The sequence below is a fragment of the Hibiscus syriacus genome, unplaced genomic scaffold (assembly GCF_006381635.1).
Source record: "Hibiscus syriacus cultivar Baekdansim isolate YM2019G1 unplaced genomic scaffold, ASM638163v2 tig00113724_pilon, whole genome shotgun sequence".
In the NCBI taxonomy this organism is placed as follows: domain Eukaryota; kingdom Viridiplantae; phylum Streptophyta; class Magnoliopsida; order Malvales; family Malvaceae; genus Hibiscus; species Hibiscus syriacus.
The window spans coordinates 1,736,695-1,757,433 of NW_024063470.1; the positions used below are offsets into that span (position 1 = coordinate 1,736,695).

General features: G+C 29.6%; 3 protein-coding genes and 1 non-coding gene across 4 annotated transcripts; 2 read left to right on the forward strand and 2 right to left on the reverse strand.

The window, feature by feature from the left end:
• Positions 1-3,919: 3,919 nt before the first annotated feature.
• On the forward strand, positions 3,920-5,426 carry LOC120187213 (thioredoxin-like 1-2, chloroplastic). Its single transcript, XM_039190987.1, has 4 exons — positions 3,920-4,188; positions 4,286-4,465; positions 4,716-4,880; positions 4,968-5,426. The coding sequence occupies exons 1-4, from the start codon at positions 4,009-4,011 to the stop codon at positions 5,211-5,213; spliced, it is 771 nt and encodes a 256-aa protein (XP_039046918.1). The 5' UTR covers positions 3,920-4,008; the 3' UTR covers positions 5,214-5,426.
• A 5,886-nt stretch (positions 5,427-11,312) lies between these two features.
• On the reverse strand, positions 11,313-11,405 carry LOC120187321. Its single transcript, XR_005522282.1, has one exon. It is a non-coding gene; the product is annotated as a small nucleolar RNA R44/J54/Z268 family (small nucleolar RNA).
• A 3,482-nt stretch (positions 11,406-14,887) lies between these two features.
• On the forward strand, positions 14,888-19,762 carry LOC120187264 (agamous-like MADS-box protein AGL65). Its single transcript, XM_039191017.1, has 12 exons — positions 14,888-15,050; positions 15,697-15,882; positions 16,521-16,580; positions 16,668-16,686; positions 16,807-16,862; positions 16,974-16,989; positions 17,084-17,145; positions 17,880-17,976; positions 18,459-18,506; positions 18,580-18,707; positions 18,849-19,236; positions 19,368-19,762. Exons 2-12 carry the CDS (start codon positions 15,698-15,700, stop codon positions 19,425-19,427), a joined length of 1,119 nt encoding a protein of 372 aa, XP_039046948.1. The 5' UTR covers positions 14,888-15,050; position 15,697; the 3' UTR covers positions 19,428-19,762.
• LOC120187235 (probable calcium-binding protein CML45) lies at positions 19,438-20,705 on the reverse strand. The gene is made up of 2 exons (XM_039190999.1): positions 20,215-20,705; positions 19,438-19,498 (listed from the first exon to the last, which is right to left on the reverse strand). Exons 1-2 carry the CDS (start codon positions 20,703-20,705, stop codon positions 19,438-19,440), a joined length of 552 nt encoding a protein of 183 aa, XP_039046930.1.
• Positions 20,706-20,739: the final 34 nt, after the last annotated feature.

A 20,739-nucleotide genomic window follows, 5' to 3' on the forward strand; every position in this document is an offset into this window, starting at 1 on the left:
TGGAGGATATCGTGCCACTCGAGACAACACAAGTTCAACTTCACAACGAAGGGACGGCTGGTTGTCAACAAACAAATTTTCAATTTCATTCAGAGTCAATTTCAACATCACAGCGAAGGATATTGGACTCGAGACAACACAAGTTCAACTTCAAAACGAAGGGATGGCTGGTTGTCAACAAACCATTTCCCAGTTTCAGAACCAAAGCGAAGGATATTGGACTCATGACAACACAAGCTCAACTTCACAACGAATGGGCAGCTGACTGTCAACAAACAATTTAACAGTTCCAGAGTCAATTTTAACTTCACGACGAAGGATATTGGCCCCGGAACAGCACAACTTACATTGTATTTCAACTTCACGACGAAGGATGTCCAATTCCCATTCTCAACTTTACGACGAAGGGGCCATATACATATACAACTTCACAACGAAAGGTATCATACCCTAACAGGTTGACCTTACTTCACGACGAAGGAGTCATCTGTAACACATCAACACCAAAGTTTTCAGGTCAAGTTCCACCTACACGACGAAGTATCTTGAGCCAGAAGATGATTCAGAGGCTACTTGTCAAAAGCTTTGAGCTCGTTTTCAACTTCACGACGAAGGATTTCGTGCTCAGAATTTTCCAGTTTAAACTCAACCTCACAACGACGGAGTCATTTTGTGATTGACAAATTAGTTTCAATATCGAATTTCAACTCTACAACAGATGATATTCGATATGGACAAAATCCGTATCTTGTAATCTTTGCTCCATTTTCGTTACACGATAATGAGCAAAGAGGGGCAGCTGAAGACATCAGATTTTGTCCTATAGCCCAAGACCAAGGAACCCATCAAAAACACGTGAAGCCCAACATACTTCTATCGCCTCTCCATTGGCACCACAACCCTCATATGTGAGGACTCTTAACAGCCGCCGCACGCATGCAACCATCTCCGAGAATCTCGGTCATTATCAAGATACCATCATTAGTATTTTACTAGGATTTAAATACCCAAAAATAGGAGTACATGAACACTATAAATACAGTGTAATCCCTACTGTAATTGACATAGGAATTACACATGAAAATACCATAAAGACACGAGCAGAGAAAGAGTGATCCTGAAGCGTTTGTAACAAGTTCGAGAGGAAATAAGAAAAAGGTATTATTTTTACTCAGTTGTTCTTGATACATCCATGTTGCCTTGATTGCCGTTGTTCTTGATTCAAATCCAAAAAAGAAAAGGTCGAGGACCCGAGGAGGGGAATTTCGAAGAGATCTCTTTAGATCCACCCTCCTGAGACCGTTTTTCTTTAAAAAAGTCACCGTTTTTTTTCTTTTTCCTGAACATATGACCCCTGTTCGTTGCTGTTGAAGAGAGTTGGAGAGGAAAAGAGAGGTAGGGGAAGGCTCAGTTTTGAGCTGAAGAAATAAACGAGGCAAAATGAAATTAATTTTTTTAACATATATGCAACCCATAAAATCGACGGACCCGATCCATGGACCTACAAGGTCCGCGTGTTTCCATCAAAGAAGGGGTGAATTCCCTTATTCATCCCTCCATTTTTTTAAACTTTGATTTTACCCTTAAATCTCGTTTTCAGTTTCAATTTTCTTTCGAATTGTGCTATCAATTTTGTTTTAGTTTCAATATAACCCATATTACTATCATGTATATTTAATTATCTTTTTTTTCTTTTTCTTTTTTATTTATTCTTTATTACTTTTTCAGTATTTTAATATATATATATATATACTTTATATCGTTACTATATTTTATCATAATATATATGTATACGCTTAGTATTTTATTTATATTATTTAAATCTATATATATTGTAATTACTTTTATTTGATTGTTTTTCTTATTATATTACATTATACATATGTATATTTTACTTTGTTATTATTATCGTTACTACTATTTTCATATATGTATTTTTATTTACCTTTTTTAGCCTTTATATTTATTTTATACTTGTATTGATTAATTAATTTATTTATTTATTTTCGTCGTTCTTATTTGTTTATTTACAGTATATATATTATTATTATTTATTATATTTATTTTATTTGCTTCCCTATCTTAACTTTTTTTTTCCTTATCATATTTTCATTTTTCATTTTTTTCCTAACACATTTTATCTTTTGAGGAATTTTCAATCAATCGGAGGTAAGTAATTTGGATCTCTATTTTACCTTTTAAGTTAAACTTACAATTTTCTTACTTAAGGACAACTGGAAATTACATAGTACCGAAATGACAGTTCAAAGGTGCTAACCCTTCCTTGACTGTAACCGACTCCCGAATCCGACACATCTCTGGTAAAACGCTGATCATGTAAGAAATAAGGTATCTGATCTATCTATTTGTTTTAAAATAAAAGATTGGTGGCGGTTCCAATCCACATTTTTCAAGTCGAAACCCAATTCTGGAGTTCAACCGAAAGATGGTTACGACAGCAAATCATGTAATATGGTGTCTGATCAACCTAAATATTATTTTTAAAATGATTTGTGGCGGCTCTAATATTTTATTCAAGTCGAAACTCAATTTTGAACCTACGCGAAAGATGCCTGCGACAACCTTATACACTTATTTACCAAAAAAAAAATAGTTTAGATACTTATTTACGAATTAAGCCAAAAAGATATCCTTGAAAGTATTAAGTTATGATTTTTTTGCGGTCTAATCATAGATTAAATTTTCATTTAAAATAGATAAGATTTACAGCTCACTTCATCAGTCTCGAAGTTTGAATTATCGAAAATATTATTAGGAAGCACCACTTGCAATTGTTTTGATAATTTTTTAAAATGTTTATCAATAAATATCATAAGTATATTTATTAACTGCAAGTATATTAAATCGTTCTCAACCAAAAGGGAAGAATAATCCCAAAAGTAATAGAGCGAGTTATAAAGTAAATTTTTTTAATAATTTTTACTTGAAAAGAAGAAAAAAAATTTACTCTTAATAAATTTTAAATTCATAATTTAAGATGAAAAAATGTCAATTAAAAGATTTTATCCATTTTAAAAATTGACTATAAAGTAAAGGTTAGACAATATCAAATGAAGATGATATAATTAATTATATTTTAAGTGAATTTACAATAGTTTGATTTTTTATTATAATTTATTTGTTGATGTGTTGAGATTTACTTGTAGGTATATTTTGCTCAAATTTTTAAATGAATTTTTTAACATTTTCTTTTATATAATTATTATGTCAATAATTATGGGAAATATCCTAATTACATATTTAGTTTATGTTTTTGATTGTGATAATTTATTATAATTTTAATTTTTTTAATAAACATGTGGCTCTATCAACATCAAAAAGTGAATTATTAATCTTTAGCAATATATTTAATATGTGTAACTTGATTTTGTAATTTCACCTACATTTATATCTTTAATGATTCAGAAGGTTATTTAAAAATTTTATTGTTTATTGATAATATACACACATAAATATAATTATTATATAAGCGAATTCCATTATAATAAGATTTAATATAATTTATTTTCTCAATAATTCTAATTAAAGACCCAAAAAAAACTAAAGTTGCCTATTTTTTATTGTAATTTTTTTCAGATAGCTTTTTTTCTTGAATATTTGAAGGACCTTATCCAAAATTTGAACTGCATATTGGAAATAAAACAACTTTCATTAATATCTTTTTAAGAGAATCGTTTCATTATCATCAAAAAATCAAAATTAATTGATAATCAGACTAATGAAAGTTGGTGGCAGCTCTCCAAAATATTTTCTTATATGTTTTCACAATCCAAAAGAACAGATTGGATAACCTTAAATCCAAATCATCTTGACCCCACTTTGCTCTCTTTCATTATATAGTTCCCAGCACAAGCCCTTCTTGTAGTTTCCTTTTTATCTTTGAAGCTCTCTCTCTCTCTCTCTCTTCAACCATCCATCTTTCGGTAAAAAATAACAAAATTTTTTGTTCAAACTCTTCACTTTTGATTGATTTTGAAAAACTGGGTAATGGCCTGTTCATTAAAGTGTGGTTCATATTTTTCTGGGTTCACAAGTTTCAAGGCTTCAACATCAAAAAAGTTGTCTCCTTTAAGCTTTGATTTTTGGGGGAAACCACTAGTTTTCCCAGATCAGAAGAGAGGCTCAAGAAACTGCAGCACCAAAAGGGAAAACAAATTCTCTGTTCAAGTATGTCAAAAATCTAGCCTTTTTCATTTGGATTTCAAAGGGCTTTTTTTTTGTTTCACCATTAGAATTGATGTTTAAAAGCAATTGATTTTTCCAGGCTGAAACAGCATGTGTGAGTCGAAGTATGAGATGGTGGGAAAAGAATCTTAAACCCAACATGTTGAAGATCCACTCTGCTGAAGAACTTGTTTGTTCTTTACAAAATGCTGGTGATCGATTGGTCATTATTGTCTTCTATTCACCTGGTTGTGGTGGTTGCAAAGCCCTCCATCCTAAGGTATATTTAGCCATTACAATATGTATGTATGTATGAACCAAAAGTGAAGCTTTGGAACTGAAAAATGTGTTCTTTATTTCAAGTTACTTGTTTGTAATATTTGTTGATGTGGGCTAATGTTGAAAGGTTATTAGTAGGACTAATTTGTTTATAAATGTGAGCTTCAATGAAACTGTGAAGAACATGAAATTTGTTTCAATTTCTTCATTTCTGAGTCGCTGTTGTTGATTGTTGCCTTAATTTGTAACAGATCTGTCAACTGGCCGAACAGAATCCGGACTCGATTTTTCTGGAAGTTAACTACGATGAACTGAAGAACATGTGCCACTGTCTCAATATCCATGTCTTGCCGTTCTTTAGATTCTATAGAGGTGCTGAAGGCCGACTCTGCAGCTTCAGCTGCACTATTGCTACTGTAAGTTTTCGGTCGATCTGGATAGTTAATTTCTTCGATAACAATGTTAACATTATAGATGATGTTTGATTCGGATTGGATATGCAGATCAAGAAATTGAAAAATGCATCGGCGAAGCATGGATCGAATCGATGCAGCCTTGGCCGTACGAAAGGTTTGGATGAGTCAGAGCTAATGAAATTAGCCTCAGCAGGCGAATTATCATTAACCGGTTTACAATTACCTTCCTTGAAGGAGGATTTGGTGGTGAAGAGAAGCATGGAACTCTCTGGTTTGTTTGATAAAGCCGATATCAATCGGGCACATGTCGAAAAAGAGGGAGCTCTGCAATAGGTTTCGAGTTCGACACTTATATCCGAGTCCGAGTAATATTGTTATTGGAAGTGGATAGAGCAATTTTTTGATGTTGGAAGTTGTTTTTGTACATAATTGTCATTAGATGGGTTTTCCCATTAGCAGGCTCCTGGGTTTTTTTTAGTTGAACTGCAAATGCTTCTTGGAACTTCAATGAATTATTATCAAGGAATTGCTGTCATTTTGGTTGTTTAACGTTCAGATGAAATTGTGATTTTAGTTAATGATATAAAAAAGAAAATGGATTGCAAAATTTTCTATGTGCTGGTGGTTCAGGCCAAGCTGTAGCATTATTTATTGTGATGTTTCTTCAAGAAGAGAGAACTAAACCAATTATTAGGGTTCTAACCTCTATTTTGAAAACCGGACTGGACCGGTTGGTTCAATCGGGAACCGTTGCTTAGTCTGATTCAATCTAAACCGATTGAACCGTTATTAGTGAACCGGCCAGAACCGCTGAACCGTTCGAACCAGACCGGCTGAAAATCGGGAAAAACCGGGATTTTTGTTTTTTTTTTAAATTAAACCAAACAACGTCGTTTGTTAAACGAGCCAAGTCGAACTCGAGTATTGTTGAGCTTGACTCGAACTTGAAAACTTTAAAAGTAAGCTCAACTCAAACTCACAAGCTAAAAATTATCAAGTTCAACTCAAACTCGAAATATAATATTGAAACTTGAACTCAAAAAGGTTTGAACTCAAAAAAAAATTAGAAGCTCGATTGAAGCCTAAAATTCGAGCTTGATTGAAGTGAGAGAATAGTTATATAATTTTGTTATGATTTTTTTAACCCCAAATTTATTTTTTAATTATAGTTATATAATTATATTTATTATTTAATATGTTTTACTTTAAATATTATGTTGTAGTTAATTTGAATAATTTTGTTTCACTTGATTTTATGGTTTTTAACTTATATATGTTATGACTTGCTTTGAATATGATTTGTGATATAAAAAATTATTTTTTATTAAATATTTTTGGTATTTTTATTTAATTTTTTAAATAAGTATGACGTCGTCCGGTTCTTCCGACCGGTTGAACCAATAAACCGATAGCATGACCGATTCGTTAACCGGTCCGGTTCTGAAAACCATTGTGATCATTGAGATGGCCAGCCCACACAAATTGACTCTTTTTGTTATTTGTGGCCGAATCTGGACCAGATTGTTGCAAATATTTAATTTTAAACTTATATCAAAGTTAATAAAATTCACTTTTAATTGCACAAATTTATCAAAATAATATATTTTCCAGTTTATTTTTTATTAAAATGGCATCCAATTAATAATTTAAATATTTATATTTAATGGATTAATTATAAGCCTCATCAAGATCTGTGAGTTTATTAAAGAGAGAGAGAACACATTTCGTATTTCTGTGGGTAGATAAGACATTGTCTTCTTTGGGACAACTAAAGAGGAAAATGGCGTGGCACTGACGAAGATCATACTCTTCGTTTGACCACACTACATCATGTGGATGGAAAAAGAGGATATCAATAAGTATATCACCTACAATTACATAAATGTACATGACACGTATATGGTTAAAGTATTTTGTATTTTATATAAAATTTTGTATGTTAATAATAATATGAGATTTTTCATCCACGTCATAAATAAAACAAAAAATATGTAAAAATGTATTCATACACGTTAATTTCAACAAATGACTAGAGGTGAAACAATGAAAGATTAGCATACAGATTTGATGATTTCGTGTTTAAATACTATATAAATTTGTTATAAAAACCTATAAATACCCTTATATAGTTAAAAAAAAAAGTGTGGGATCCCAATAAAAATTAGGGTAAACTATGCATTTAGTAACTAAACTGTAAGTTTTAATCCCTTTTAATACCTAAACTTTCAATTATTTCAAAACCATACTTAATGTTTTGTTTTGTTTCATTTTAGTATCATGTTGTTAAAAACTTAACACGTTTAGTACATAAACTATATAATTTTGGTCATTTTAATACCTAAAATTTCAATATTTTTCAAAAATTAACTTTGAATTTTGAATATGGGAATTAAAATAAAACAAAAACTAAACTTTGGGTATTATTTTGATAAAACTAAAAATTTAGATACTAAACTAAACTAATATTGATAATTTAAATACTATATGCGTATTTTACCCTAAACTTTAGGATCCACAGCCGCCGCCCTCCAAGCAATCACTTTCCAGAAGCAGCAAAGTACAGACATATAACCGTGGCACTGACGTGGATTTCTATTCAAATTTCGACTCTTCATAATAATGTCTGGTGAGAATCCGCAACTTGACATTGCCCCCAACATTTTCTAAATAAAATTTAATAAATAATGGTTTCAGTTTAAATTTTTAAAATTTTCATAATTTTTTTATGTAATTTAATTATATGCTAGAATAAAACGACATTAAACTTCTTTAATTCATAGAAAGCATACTTGTACGAGATGTCTGAAAATATTAATTACTATGCACGTTTAAGAAAATTATAATAAATATATATATATATATCTTATACTTTAATTATGATAAAATCAAAGACAAATTATATATTAGTCAATACCGATAAATCTATTTTGAACATGTAAAGTAAACAATTTAAGTTGAAGATGAAATAAACACTTTTTATTGAAGACGAAAGCTGGCTGATATAGCCTTACAAATGATAAAAATAAAATCACATCTAATCACTTATAACTTTTAATAACAAGGACCATTACTAATTTAAAATAGTGCATGAAGTTGTCTTAAAAAATATGACTTACTGAAACAAAACAAAAAATAGCTTTGAAAAACAATAAATAATTCATCCCTTAAACCGTTCTGTATATTTACGGTCAGATTATTTCTGTTACACCACAAATTCCAAGTTTTCCCCTAAACTTCTCAAACGTTATGATTTAAGCAACCTAAATCAAGAAACCATACGCCATCTTGTTGTGAGTTATGTGTCTCCACACATGACATTAAGAGCAACTCCTCCTCTTCATCGAATCCCACAAAGTTTGCCTTACTCTCCCACCTTGGACCTTCATTTGAAAATGCCCTAATTTGTGACATTTATAGCATTTTACTTGTGCTTTGTCAAATGATTTTCTCTACTTCTTTCATGCTTTCGGTATGAATTTACGCCGCGTCGTCTACTTTCAAACCTTTAATCATCAACAACTTTTAAGGCATGATTTTCTTCCCGATCAACTCTCATAAACTTTTGTTCACGTACAGACAATGAGCTTTACAATTCATCAACCGATATGATATATATATATATATATATATATTTTGCCTCTTCCATAGATATTACCACATAGGTGAACCATTTTGTCAAAGTCCTCAAAAATTTTCTCCATGATCATCGAGTCAGGCATGATCTCATCATTGCTCCACATCTGATTTACTACAATCATCACTTTAGCAAAATAATCATTGATCGTTTCTTCTTTCTTCATTTCTAACACCTCATATTCTTAAGGTGTTGAGAAAATACCTTTTCACTCTCATTTCCACTAAATTTGATTTTCAAAGAATTCCAAACAATTTTAAAACGTTCGCTTGTTCAAAATTTTCTTAAAAACCACACGATCTATGTCTTGATATAAATAGTGTTTGACCCTGTGATCCTTCATCTTTATCTCATCCAATTGTGTTTATTGTGCGATAGTTTGCATAGTTGTTGGTTTTGGTTCCTTGAACCCATTCTCAACTAGGCTTCATAGTCCTTTGGATCTCAATAAATTCTCCATGAACTTGCTCAAATGAGCGTAATTAAAACCATCAAAATGAGGAATCTTTGTAAGACTAATGTCACATTTCTCTTCACTCATATTTACTTATTTTCTCAACAACCAAGCTCTGATACCAAATGTAATATAAACAATTCAAGTTGAAGATGAAATAAACACGCTATTTATTAAAGACAAAAGTTGGCTTATACAACCTAACAAATGACAAAAATAAAATCACATATAATTACCTATAACTCCTAAAAACAATGACAACTACTAATTTAAAATAGTGCATGAAGTTATCCTGAAGAATATGACTTATTGAAAAAAAACTATGAAAATAGTAAATAATACAAACAGAACACTCAATTATTAATTTTTTTCTAAAATCTTACATTTTATTATGTTTTGTTCTTTTTTCTTTAAAGAATTAATAATATTACTATAAAATAATGTTATATCATCATTAAAAAAATAAAAAAGATCATCATAATAACAATTTTTTAACAAATAATTAAAATATAATATTAAAATTAAAAAAAAAATTTAACGACAAACAAAATCACAAAAATAGATAAATAGCTAAATACATCTTTCTTACCCATAATGGAGTTAATCAATATCTTTATTTTATCAAATAGTTTAATTGAGTGTTTAACTAATCTTATTTTATTTTTTGAATAATCTAATATGATTATAAGATAATATATATTCAAAATATTTATTAATTATTTATAACAAATGTTCTATACATAACTGCTCAAATCCAAGAGAGAATAACACTCCATTTAATTACTTAGACTACTCAATAGGTTTACAAGTTTTATTTTATAAAATTAACTAGTTAGAAAATCTAATAAATAGAATACTAAATACAATTTTAAAATCTTGAAATGACAAGTATAAGCGTACGTAGGGGTTAGCATTCGATTGAGTTAAGTCAAGTCAAAAAATTTCGAGTTATTCGAGTTGATAAGTCCTATTTTACAACTTGAAGTTAAAATTTTTTCGAGTTGAATCGAGTTAAAAAAATTCGAGTCAGTCGATTTTTTGAGTTTCTATTTAAATTTAATTGTAAAATTTATAATATTATAATATTATTTCATTCCAATTTAAATGACTTTTATAACCATATATACAACACAAATATATTTATTCATATTTTTTCATATGTGATATACATATATCATACAAAGTTGAAGTATTCAACTCAAACTTGAAAATCAATTCACTAATTACTAAAAATTACGTGATTTGAACTTATATTTTTTAAATTGAGTCAAAATTTATAAAATTATAATTTAAAATTAATTCAAGTCTTAAATGTACGAGACCTCATTATAAGGCTTAATACATTTTTTTTGACTAAATTATATTTCAAAATACAGTTTAATGTTTAAATATTTTTTATAATAATACATATTTAATGTTTAAAACGTTATACTTTTAGGTGTATGGATCATAATAATCGTTATCTAACAATCAAAACCATCTCACCATCACCACCAAAACCCAATCTCTCACCCACCGTAAAAATGCATCGATCGTAATGAAAAATGTCATAAAGGGTTATTTAATTTGTAAGTTTTTTGTTGTTGATTCCGACGATTTTAATAACTACAATCGTCCATACGTTACACGACTGTCACTGTTAAGAGATGTGAGGGAGAGGAATAATGTGGGGTGGAAGATTAATTTTTTTAATTTTTTTAAAAACTAATGTTTTTATTATTAAAAAATAAAAAAATATATAATGACCTAAAACTATAACCGACAACTATAAACTTCTAAAATAAGTGTAAAGAAAACACGAAACACCTCTTGTTAAAAAATTTAAATATCAGGATATAATTTAAAAACTAAAAAAATGTAAGAAGCCCAATAATTATTAAATATATTCTGCACCATTCATTTAAGACAGTCATCAATCACCCAAACAAGGGTGTGCAGATGTCCCTGTCTATCTTTATCATCACTTGCATAAATCTATGGAGAGGATACTATAATAACTTAATATACGGTTAAAGAAAATTATTATCGAAAATGTTATTGGATTTTAATATTTACAGTAAATTATTACATAAAACATTATTTTTTACTAAAAATTATTAATTTTGATATCTAATTTTTGGTAAAAAATCGGTAAAAATTAATATTTTAGGTAGAGCCTAATATTAAAATTTTTGATAGAAAAAAATAATATTTTAGATAGCATTTTATCGAAAATATTAAAAAAACAATAATATTTTTAAATAACGTCTTTTCTTAACTGTATATTATACTGCCGTACGGTGACATCCCCCAATTATCACAATCTTCAGAAAAACAAAAAATAATTGAAATTCTATAGATAATCAATGCATCAGAGAGATTTCCATTTAAGACTCGAGTCATCAATCAACCTAACCAAACGAGGGTGTGCAGATGTCCCTGTCTATTTTTATAAATAAAAATCCACCATTCTACAGTATTATAAAATAAAACTCATTTTTATAATAAGTTTGAACAAGCTTTAAAACCTCACATTCATGCTAATTGCAAATGAAACATTCGTACAAATAAAAACACAATGTAATATGAAGAAATTGGGGGGGGGGGAAGAGAGCCCTGGCAGAGGAAATCGAATTGGGGATTTAGGGTTTACGTCGAGGGTAATATTTAGGGTTCCGTGGGGGTCTTTATATACATGTGAGGGAAGGGAGCGATCCGTTTTAGGGTTTCAGGGTTAAGGAGGGATGGGCTAATGTACATAATGAACCAGCCCATATTATTTGAACATTGGTTTGAGCCCATTGACTCGCAAATATTTCATTTTTTTTCTCTTCTTACAAGCCATTGGAAATTAAAATTTGTTCATGGGTCCAATTATTTGCTTTAGAGAGTGTTTAAATAAAAATGTTACAGTTAAAATGATTTATTTTAAAAAGAATATATGGTAAAAAGGTAGTATGTCTATTTTATTGTCATATGTCCTAACTAGAGTCTAAAATTTAAAATTTAAGGGTTAGAGCTTTATAATTTAGGGTTAAAGAATTAAGATTTTAGAGTGTAGTATCTTATGATTTGAGATTTAAATAAACAAATTGCATAAATAAATGTTATACGAAACATATATCAAATAATAATTCTTATAAAATTATATCACAATTATATACTAACTGAATCATAACTTAAATGTATTTAACTCAAAGAGAGAGACAAAGTCAAAAGGAAAAAGATTTAACCTCGAGTTAATTAAAATTTATAGGTATTTATTTAACAATCTCTATAGCATGGGTTGAAAGCTCTCAATTAACACTTACTCTCTATCTTAGGTTGTGAGTTCAATACTTATTAGTAGTAAATTTCTCGTTCCACCCTCCATTAAGTAAGAATTGTTTAAAAGATGACAAAAATGTATCAGAAGTCCATGTACTTAAAAAAAATGTTGTCATCGTATTATTTTTCTCTCCATGGTTCTCCAACTTAGAAAACAAACACAATGTGACAATTTGACCAACATTTTTCATTTTTATTCGTTACAATGTTGACGTTGCAGTTCACATTACTGATGTGATAGTTCACTATGATTAATGAAGTGACAGATGGGTTAAATTGATTTTTTATTTTGTTCGAGGGTTAAACTAATTTTTTTTAAAAGTTAAAGGACTTATTTATTTTTTCAAAAAATGAATGTTATTTTAAATTTTAAATATAGAAATATTCAAATATAAAAATATAAAAATAAAAAAATAAATTACTAAAAAATTTGAATATACATATTAAAAATATTAAAACTTTTATAAAAAATAACTTTTTAAACATATATCATAATTTATAAAATAATAACTTATAAATTATTAAATAAATTAAAAATATTTTTAAAAAGATATATTATACATATAGACATATCATTAACACTTATACAAAGTATTCTTACTAGATTAATCGAGACTTAGAAAATTTAAATTAGTCGAGACTTACAAATTTTGGATTAATCAAAACTTATTATATTTCTAATTATCTTTTTATGTCAAAAATTATTTTATAATTATCTTTTAAATTAGTCGAGACTTACAAAAAATAATTAAAAAACATAATAAGTTTTGACTAATCCAAAAATTATAAGTCTAAACTAATTCAAATTTTATAATTCTCGATTATCCAGTAAAAGTACTTTTTATAAGTGTTGATGGTATGTTCATATGTTATGTGTTATGTATAATATATTTTTAAGATATATTTAAAATTTTTAATAATTTAGAAGTAATTATTTTATAATCTATTATATATATTTATTTTTATAATATTTTATTATTTTTAATATATATATTTATTTTTATAATATTTTATTATTTTTAATATATATATATATATAATTTTTAATAATTTAATAATTTTAAAAAAATTTATATTTATTTTTTAAATATTTAAATAATTTATATTTATAATTTAAAACAACTTTTTTCAGGAAAAATCCCTTGAACTTTAAAGAAAACCAATTTAACCTTCTAACAAAAGCAAAAAATCAATTTAGCCCATATGCAATGTCATTCACTACGTCATCAGCCACCGTGAACTATCACGTCAACACCATGAAATGTCATGTTAGCATTTGTGAACTGTTATGTCAGCATTATAACTGTCAATGACGAAAGATGTTGATCAAAAGACCACATTGAATTTATTTTATGAATTAAAATATCATATTAAGAGAAAAATAATACGAGAGTCACATTAACTTTTTAAGGTAAAGGGCCTTTGAAGGCCTTTACAAAAAAAATTGACTCATATTTCATTAGATCAAGAGTAATTAAAACATTTCATATTTTTTTTAGTTCCTACAACAGATGAAAATTAAATAATTTTATATTAATTAAACTCTTTTATTTTTTATAACCACTGATATACAATCTATTAATCAATTAATTTAGATCGGGTACTACAGAAGTAAAGGTGACCCTCCCAACTCATTTTACTCCATCCGTAAACATTAGATATCAAACTCTTAACCTTACTTAAAAGATATATTATTTCATCATACTGGATCAACTGATTATTGATAGTTAAACTCTTTTATTTTTTTATAAAATTATCATGATCTCTTGTCATGATATTCATCAACGTATACATTTGATTTTTAGTAGTGTTGTTTTTATTTTATTATGAATTCATTGAATAATTCTAATATAAAAAAGAATGTTTTTTAATTTAAATTTAAACAATTACTTTTATAAAATATATATCATTAATGACTAAAAAAATTAGAGTAGCATATTGTTTTAAAATTATCTATATCATTTAAAAATATTTTATTGTTATTATAATCGTAGGTAATACTTTTCATGAAATTGAGAAAATTGTTATAAATAATATCTACATATATAATTTTTACTTTAGCATATACATATAAAAATAAAGTGTTTTTTAATATTTGTATAACACATGCCTGCAGCTCGCATGTACAGTTTGCAGATCTTTTTAGTTTAAAAGTATTTTTATAATTTTAAACATTTTTTCTGTCGAAGAGTTTCATAAAATTAATTCGAATCAATTTATATTGTACGTCTAATTTTAGTGGAGAAATCTATTTTGTAGAAATTTTCTGTATATATAAAGATTTGAATTCAATACCTACTTAAGTGATAATGAATTACTTATCACTTCAACCAACTCATTGTTATAATTCTAAATATTTTAATAAAAACATTTGTATAAAATTTATTTTATATGATTTATTTATTTTAAATTTATATTTTAAAATTTAAAATTTTAATACTTAAATCCTTACACTTTAATTTTTAAAAACTTTAAAATTCAAACTATATATAATTATATTTTTGATTAAAAGTATATAGAACTATATAAATTAAAATTTATATGATATATCAAATAATTTTCTTAAATGTTTGTTGAATAAAAAACATATGATCCGCTCCATCCTATGCAACCATCCGGTTTAGATTTTCATGGACATTTGGTCGAACATTTCACCCTCCATTTGGCTGGCTCTATCCACCGTCTCTAAGCTATCCCCTTCTTCGTGAAGTTACGAAATTTCAGTGTTTTTATCCACCGAAATCATAGCCTGACCCCTCCTCCTCCTTTCTAAATTGTAAGTTCTGGTTTCATTTTTCTTTTGTTTTCATTCTTTTCTTTCTTTTATTTTTTAAGCTTCACTGTTTGATCTATTTATTTTTAATCTCAATGAATTCATCGAAACAATTATTGTTCTCTTATTACTCAATGATTTTCTCTCCCGGGTATACTTCATTTCTGTAAATTGGGCTTTCTTTAGGGACAAAGATAAAATTTTTGTTTTCTCTCCATTGGATGTTAACAAATTCTCTCTCTCTCTCTCTCTCTCAATTTTCTTTATTTGTAATTTTACTGGTATTTCTCTTCTGGGTTTCTGAAATTTTAATCGTATTCAACTTAAAAACTTGTTTTTTTCCTTAGATAAGATATGCTCTGTTTCTGTGGAAAAGGGAACGTGATGATGGATGTCAACAAATGCTTTTTCTTTTTTATGTTTAAACTTTTTTCTATTAAATTTTCGTCCAACTTTTCAATTTTGAGTATCTGCGTTTGAAATTCTATTGAAGATCACATGGTTGTTTGATGTTGATGCCCGGGACGAGAGCTCCACTTGCACAGCTTTGTTTTGCTTAATTAGAGTGAGTAAATGTGGAGATTTTTGTGACTTAGAATGAAATTATGGTTTAAGAAAGTGATCCATGATTTTTCTTGCGAATTTGCAGGATGGGAAGGGTTAAACTAAAAATTAAAAGGTTAGAGAGCTATAGCAACAGGCAAGTTACATATTCGAAACGAAGAACTGGAATCTTGAAGAAAGCCAAGGAATTATCGATATTATGCGACATTCATATCATCCTTCTCATGTTTTCTCCGACCGGGAAGCCTACATTATTCCATGGAGAGCGCAGGTATCGGAAGGATTGAATCATCGTTTGGCTTAAGTTTATGTTTTACTAGAGATTAATGAATCATTGCTTCTTTGAACCATTTAAAATTCTATTTATTTGCAAATTATAGCCACATTTGACCTTCCTATATAGTTTTGTTTACATTTGAGAGAGAAATCAATATTACATCAATACAATGTATAACAATAGCAGAAGTAGTAGAGCATATATACTGATAATTTGTGTATGTTTTATATTAACTGCAGATAAATATACAGATTCGTGTGCAAGTGCTCCTTGCAGCATTCTTATTCTTAGACAGTTTTGATGATTAGCTAGATTAATTAGTAAGCATGGTGGCCTAGGATTTTAATAATGTATACTTTTTGCCACTTTTGATCTCTGGATTTGTGCTGTATTTTGATTTTTTATCATTTAAAAGCATAAATATATTTTACTGTTATTCTTTTCTTTCCTAATAAAAAAATTTCATGCACATAACAAGTAATATCCGAAATAGCCATAGGTATATCGTTTCTAAATAATCATACATATACGCATTTAGTTATGCGTTTATAACTGAAGATGACATGCTTTTTAGAAGAAAATTTTGTAACGCAATTAGTTCGTTTTTGTTGCTTGTTTGCCTTTTTTTTCAGCTCCATCGAAGAGGTTATTGCAAAGTTTGCACAATTAACACCACAAGAAAGGGCAAAAAGGTGTGCATTCTGAATTTTGACTTGTTTAGTAATCTGTGGTATTCAAATGGGTATTTTAGCTGACTGGTTTTTGTCGGTCCATGACAGGAAACTGGAGAGCCTTGAAGTAAGACTCCTTACTACACACATTCTTCAATATATTCTGCTTCAAGTGAAGAGTATAGCCTTATTACTCTTCTATCGTTATAATTTTTTTGTTCTTGTTATTTTAAATATAGGCACTGAGAAAACCTTCAAGAAATTGGACCATGATTTAAACATACAAGACTTTCTAGGTGCAACGTATGTGATATTTATTTCATTTTCTTCCAGATAATATGTTTCTTTTTAAGTAAGAGATTGGGAGGAATCTAATCTCTCTCTCTTTTTTTTCTTTTTTTTTAACCGTTGCAGCAGTCAATCTGTTGAGGTATGAAGTTTGCTTGCAACCTTTGTCCCATTTTATCTTAGGTTTTCTTGTAATTCTTATTTTTTTTAGGCTTCTTGGATATTGCTATTTTCAGGAAATGACTAATGAAGTATCAATGTTGCAAGCTCGGCTTAACGAAGTACATAAGAGACTGAGGTGCACCTTTGGAGCTTTTGGTTGTTAAAGTATTGCTTTTTCTTTTTGTTCCTGCTTATAAAATGTTTGAATGAGATAAGAAGAAGATTCACCATTTATAGTTTTATAGTAAATTATATTCTTAAACTCTAATGTACTGCAAGATATGCTAGCTTTGTCTATTAGAACATCCTCTAAACTGATCTTTAGACCCTGATTAACTACTTTTTCTGAGTTTGGTGTTTTAGGTTAATGTTTTCCTGAGGATAGAAAATACAAGATGCATTTTGAGGCCATTATGAAGTTTCAGCATTTGCTACATTAGCATTTTATGTGGCAAGTTTATTGCCAGTTTGATTGGAATTAAGATAGGGTGGGTGTAGGGGTGGAAGGAACTTGATTCATAGGTTTAATGTTGTTATATATTATCATATAGAGATATTATAATGAAAGATTATAATTTAAGGGATTGGCTTGTAGATAAATGCTAGATCATCCAGAATAATATAAGCTTACATTTTTAAGAAAATTATAATGCAACTGCATGAAAAGGAATAGTGCCTCTGGTGGTCAACTCATTCAGCTGTTAGTTTCTGATGTAACTCAAACTCTGTTAATAGCTCGCCTCTAACCTTTGGACGATAGCAATTTAAGTTGTTGTTTTGCGTTCTCTCTCTTTATTTTGGTTGTGTTCATGATTATTTGTTTTATGGAGTAATTTTAGGAATTCTTATGTTATCATGTGATGGTTTCAGCTACTGGAGTAATCCGGATAAAATTGACAACATAGAACATCTTAGGCAGATGGAAGATTCACTTAGAGAATCCATTGAGCGTATACGGATACACAAGGTACATTGTTTTCTTTCGAAGTTAAGACAAAAAGAGAAATGCATACAGACATGCATATATGTATTTGTTATGTATATGTTCCACATATAGAGTATAATCAAGTATCAACACATTGTACGTATTTGCTTGGTTCAAATGATAGTGTTTAACTCTGTTGTTCCGACTCTTCATTTTTCTTTAAGTATCCATGTATAGTACTCGTGTCCGGCACATAGATATGGAGATATGACCTCCAAGGATCCTCCAAATACATGGAAACATTTAGAAAATCTGACCCTAGCCGCTTTTGAAACATACTCGTATCCAACAATCACACCCAAGTTTGAGTCACATAGGTTTAACTACAATAAAGTTTAGCCGTACCAGATCCTGATGAAAACTGCTTGGTTATTTAGCCTCTTTGTACTTATAAGGTTACCAATTTAATAGAATCCGAGCCATAATTACGTATAAATTACTTACCCGTGCTACTATCTTGGCAGGAAAACTATGGAAAGCACCATCTTCTACCACTAGAATCCACTAGCCAGGTAGCAAAATATATAATCTCTTCCATCTCTCTTTCGTTTGGGGGGAATATCTTACAACTTATTTGGCTTACAGTTTCAGAATGCGATGCCTTTTCCCGTGATGATGGGTGGGGTGCAAGAAGGCCAACCTGTTACATGGCTTCCAAACAATGACAATCAGCAAATGTTATTGCAAAATGATCCAAATTTTCTCCCTAATCTGTAAGACCTTTATGGATATTTTCCTTCAAATTCCATTCCTATTAGTCTTCTTTGACATTCAACCTTATGAATAGAAATTTCTCTCGAAGCCAACTGGCCGACTTAATCTCAATATGAATTTTTGGTGTTCCTTTAATCCAGAGATACGGAGTGCCCTGCAGATGGATCCCTTGCCAGTTATTCTGGTTTCTTTGCCTCTGGTAAACAAACCGATATCGGCAGTTCAGTACAAGTTGATAATAATACTGTACAGGAAAGTAATGGCCTGAATGAGTTAGGGAGTAACTCGTACTTAAATTCCCAACTAAATAAGCAATTCTTGTACCCGCAATATAGTGCTGCAAACTTGCTAGAGGATGAGAAGTTGAAGCCTGAGATGGCAAGGAACTTTCAAGGAAATCCAGGAGTTTACCAAGTTATTACTGACTTCGAAGCCCCGAGACCAATGTCTAATAGTGGTCATCAATCTTGGATATCTTCCTCTGGCCCTTGTGGCATCGCCATTTTTGATGGGAATTCTTACCATCAGGTGAGGAAACATAATTTCTCTTGCTCTACTTACATCCTACTAAGTTAATGGATTCTTTATATTTGTATAGTCGAACTTGTTTTACTTCGATATAGTTTAAAGTCATTGATTTGGATCGTTGTTTATCGCAGCAAACGAAACCTACTTTCATGAATCAAACGCCTCCATCGGGACAATGCCATAATTCGTAGATGAAGTGACTCACAGATACGCACCCGAATCCGAACATTTCCTGTTTGACCTTTCTTCTGATAGAACTGAACTGATGCAACAATAGAGGTTTTATGATGGAATCTGATATCTGGCCATTGTTTCCTGCTGAACATGATTATTGACATCTGTATATGAACTTCCTTTTTCATTTCTTTGTTTTTTTTTTTGTTTAAGCACAGTTTTAATGGGGATGTGTTTGGAAAATATTTCCATAATCCCCCAAGTTGTACACTAAAAATACTCCTGTAGAAAAATTAAGATGAGCATTTTCTTTTTGTTCATAAACAAAATATGAATAAAATTAGATATGCAATATGAAATTCTGTTGTAAATTGAAGCATTTTTGTTTGCAATAGAACGTGCTTGGAAATCTTGACTCAAGCAAAAGGAAACTCGAACTCAAATTGAATTTACTAACCCCTGAATGTGTTGTGCCATGGGTCAAAAGTTCAATTTTAATTATCCCAATTTGGAGTAAAGCTATGGGTCAAAAATCAAAGGGTTAAAATTCAATTATTAAAATTGATCAAAGGGTTTAGTTAATTATTATAAATAAATAAAAGTCAAATATACAGTGGTAAATTATTTTTCTTATAAGAAACAAGTGTAATTTGTAGATAATTTGAAGTTGAAGTGATACACACACACACACACCAGAAGGGTATGGAAAAAAGAAAAGAAGCTTAATTTGGAGAGCAGAAACTTGTTTCCAACACTTTTAAAAATTCATTGAAATCAATTTGACCATCGAAATTATCATCAAACCCTTTAATCATCCTTTTACAGTCATCTTCCGAAGCCTCCTTGATGAACCCCAACGAAAACAAAGCATTCCTCAACTCCTTTGCATCGATGAATCCATTCTTGTTTTCGTCGAACACATCGAAAGCTTCTTTCACTTCCGTCAAACTCGGTTCTTCTTCCTCGAACAGCCAATCTATTGGAGCTATCCCCTCGTTCTCGATCACCGTTTTTAATTCCGAAAACGACAGGTTTATATGATGGTCGCTTGTCGTTTGGTCTGCCGCGGGTGCATTAGAAGTTCTCTCGCTGTTTGTGCAGATTTTCTTTGTTGTTGCAGAGGGAGAGACGCGGGTGCAAGAAATGATTACTAGGATAAGTTTGAATATACCGATGATGAAACAAATGCACGAATAGAAATCATGCAGTATGATCTCGAAGTTGAGAAAGATCAGAGATACAATGATTCCCCATAGCGGAATCATCTCGTTCGATGACGACGGTGATTTCTGCATTTTTTTGTTTATGAAGTTGAAGAAGAAGAAGAAG

Excerpts from the sequence above, each read along its gene's own strand:
- LOC120187213 (XM_039190987.1), top strand. The coding sequence starts at position 4,009 with ATGGCCTGTTCATTAAAGTGTGGTTCATATTTTTCTGGGTTCACAAGT. Across the intron at positions 4,466-4,715 it reads GCAAAGCCCTCCATCCTAAG|ATCTGTCAACTGGCCGAACA; the intron begins GTATATTTAGCC and ends AATTTGTAACAG. Across the intron at positions 4,881-4,967 it reads TCAGCTGCACTATTGCTACT|ATCAAGAAATTGAAAAATGC; the intron begins GTAAGTTTTCGG and ends TTGGATATGCAG.
- LOC120187264 (XM_039191017.1), top strand. The coding sequence starts at position 15,698 with ATGGGAAGGGTTAAACTAAAAATTAAAAGGTTAGAGAGCTATAGCAAC. Across the intron at positions 18,507-18,579 it reads CACTAGAATCCACTAGCCAG|TTTCAGAATGCGATGCCTTT; the intron begins GTAGCAAAATAT and ends TTTGGCTTACAG. Across the intron at positions 18,708-18,848 it reads CCAAATTTTCTCCCTAATCT|AGATACGGAGTGCCCTGCAG; the intron begins GTAAGACCTTTA and ends CCTTTAATCCAG.
- LOC120187235 (XM_039190999.1), bottom strand. The coding sequence starts at position 20,705 with ATGCAGAAATCACCGTCGTCATCGAACGAGATGATTCCGCTATGGGGA. Across the intron at positions 19,499-20,214 it reads TGTAAAAGGATGATTAAAGG|TTCAGTTCTATCAGAAGAAA; the intron begins GTTTGATGATAA and ends TTGTTGCATCAG.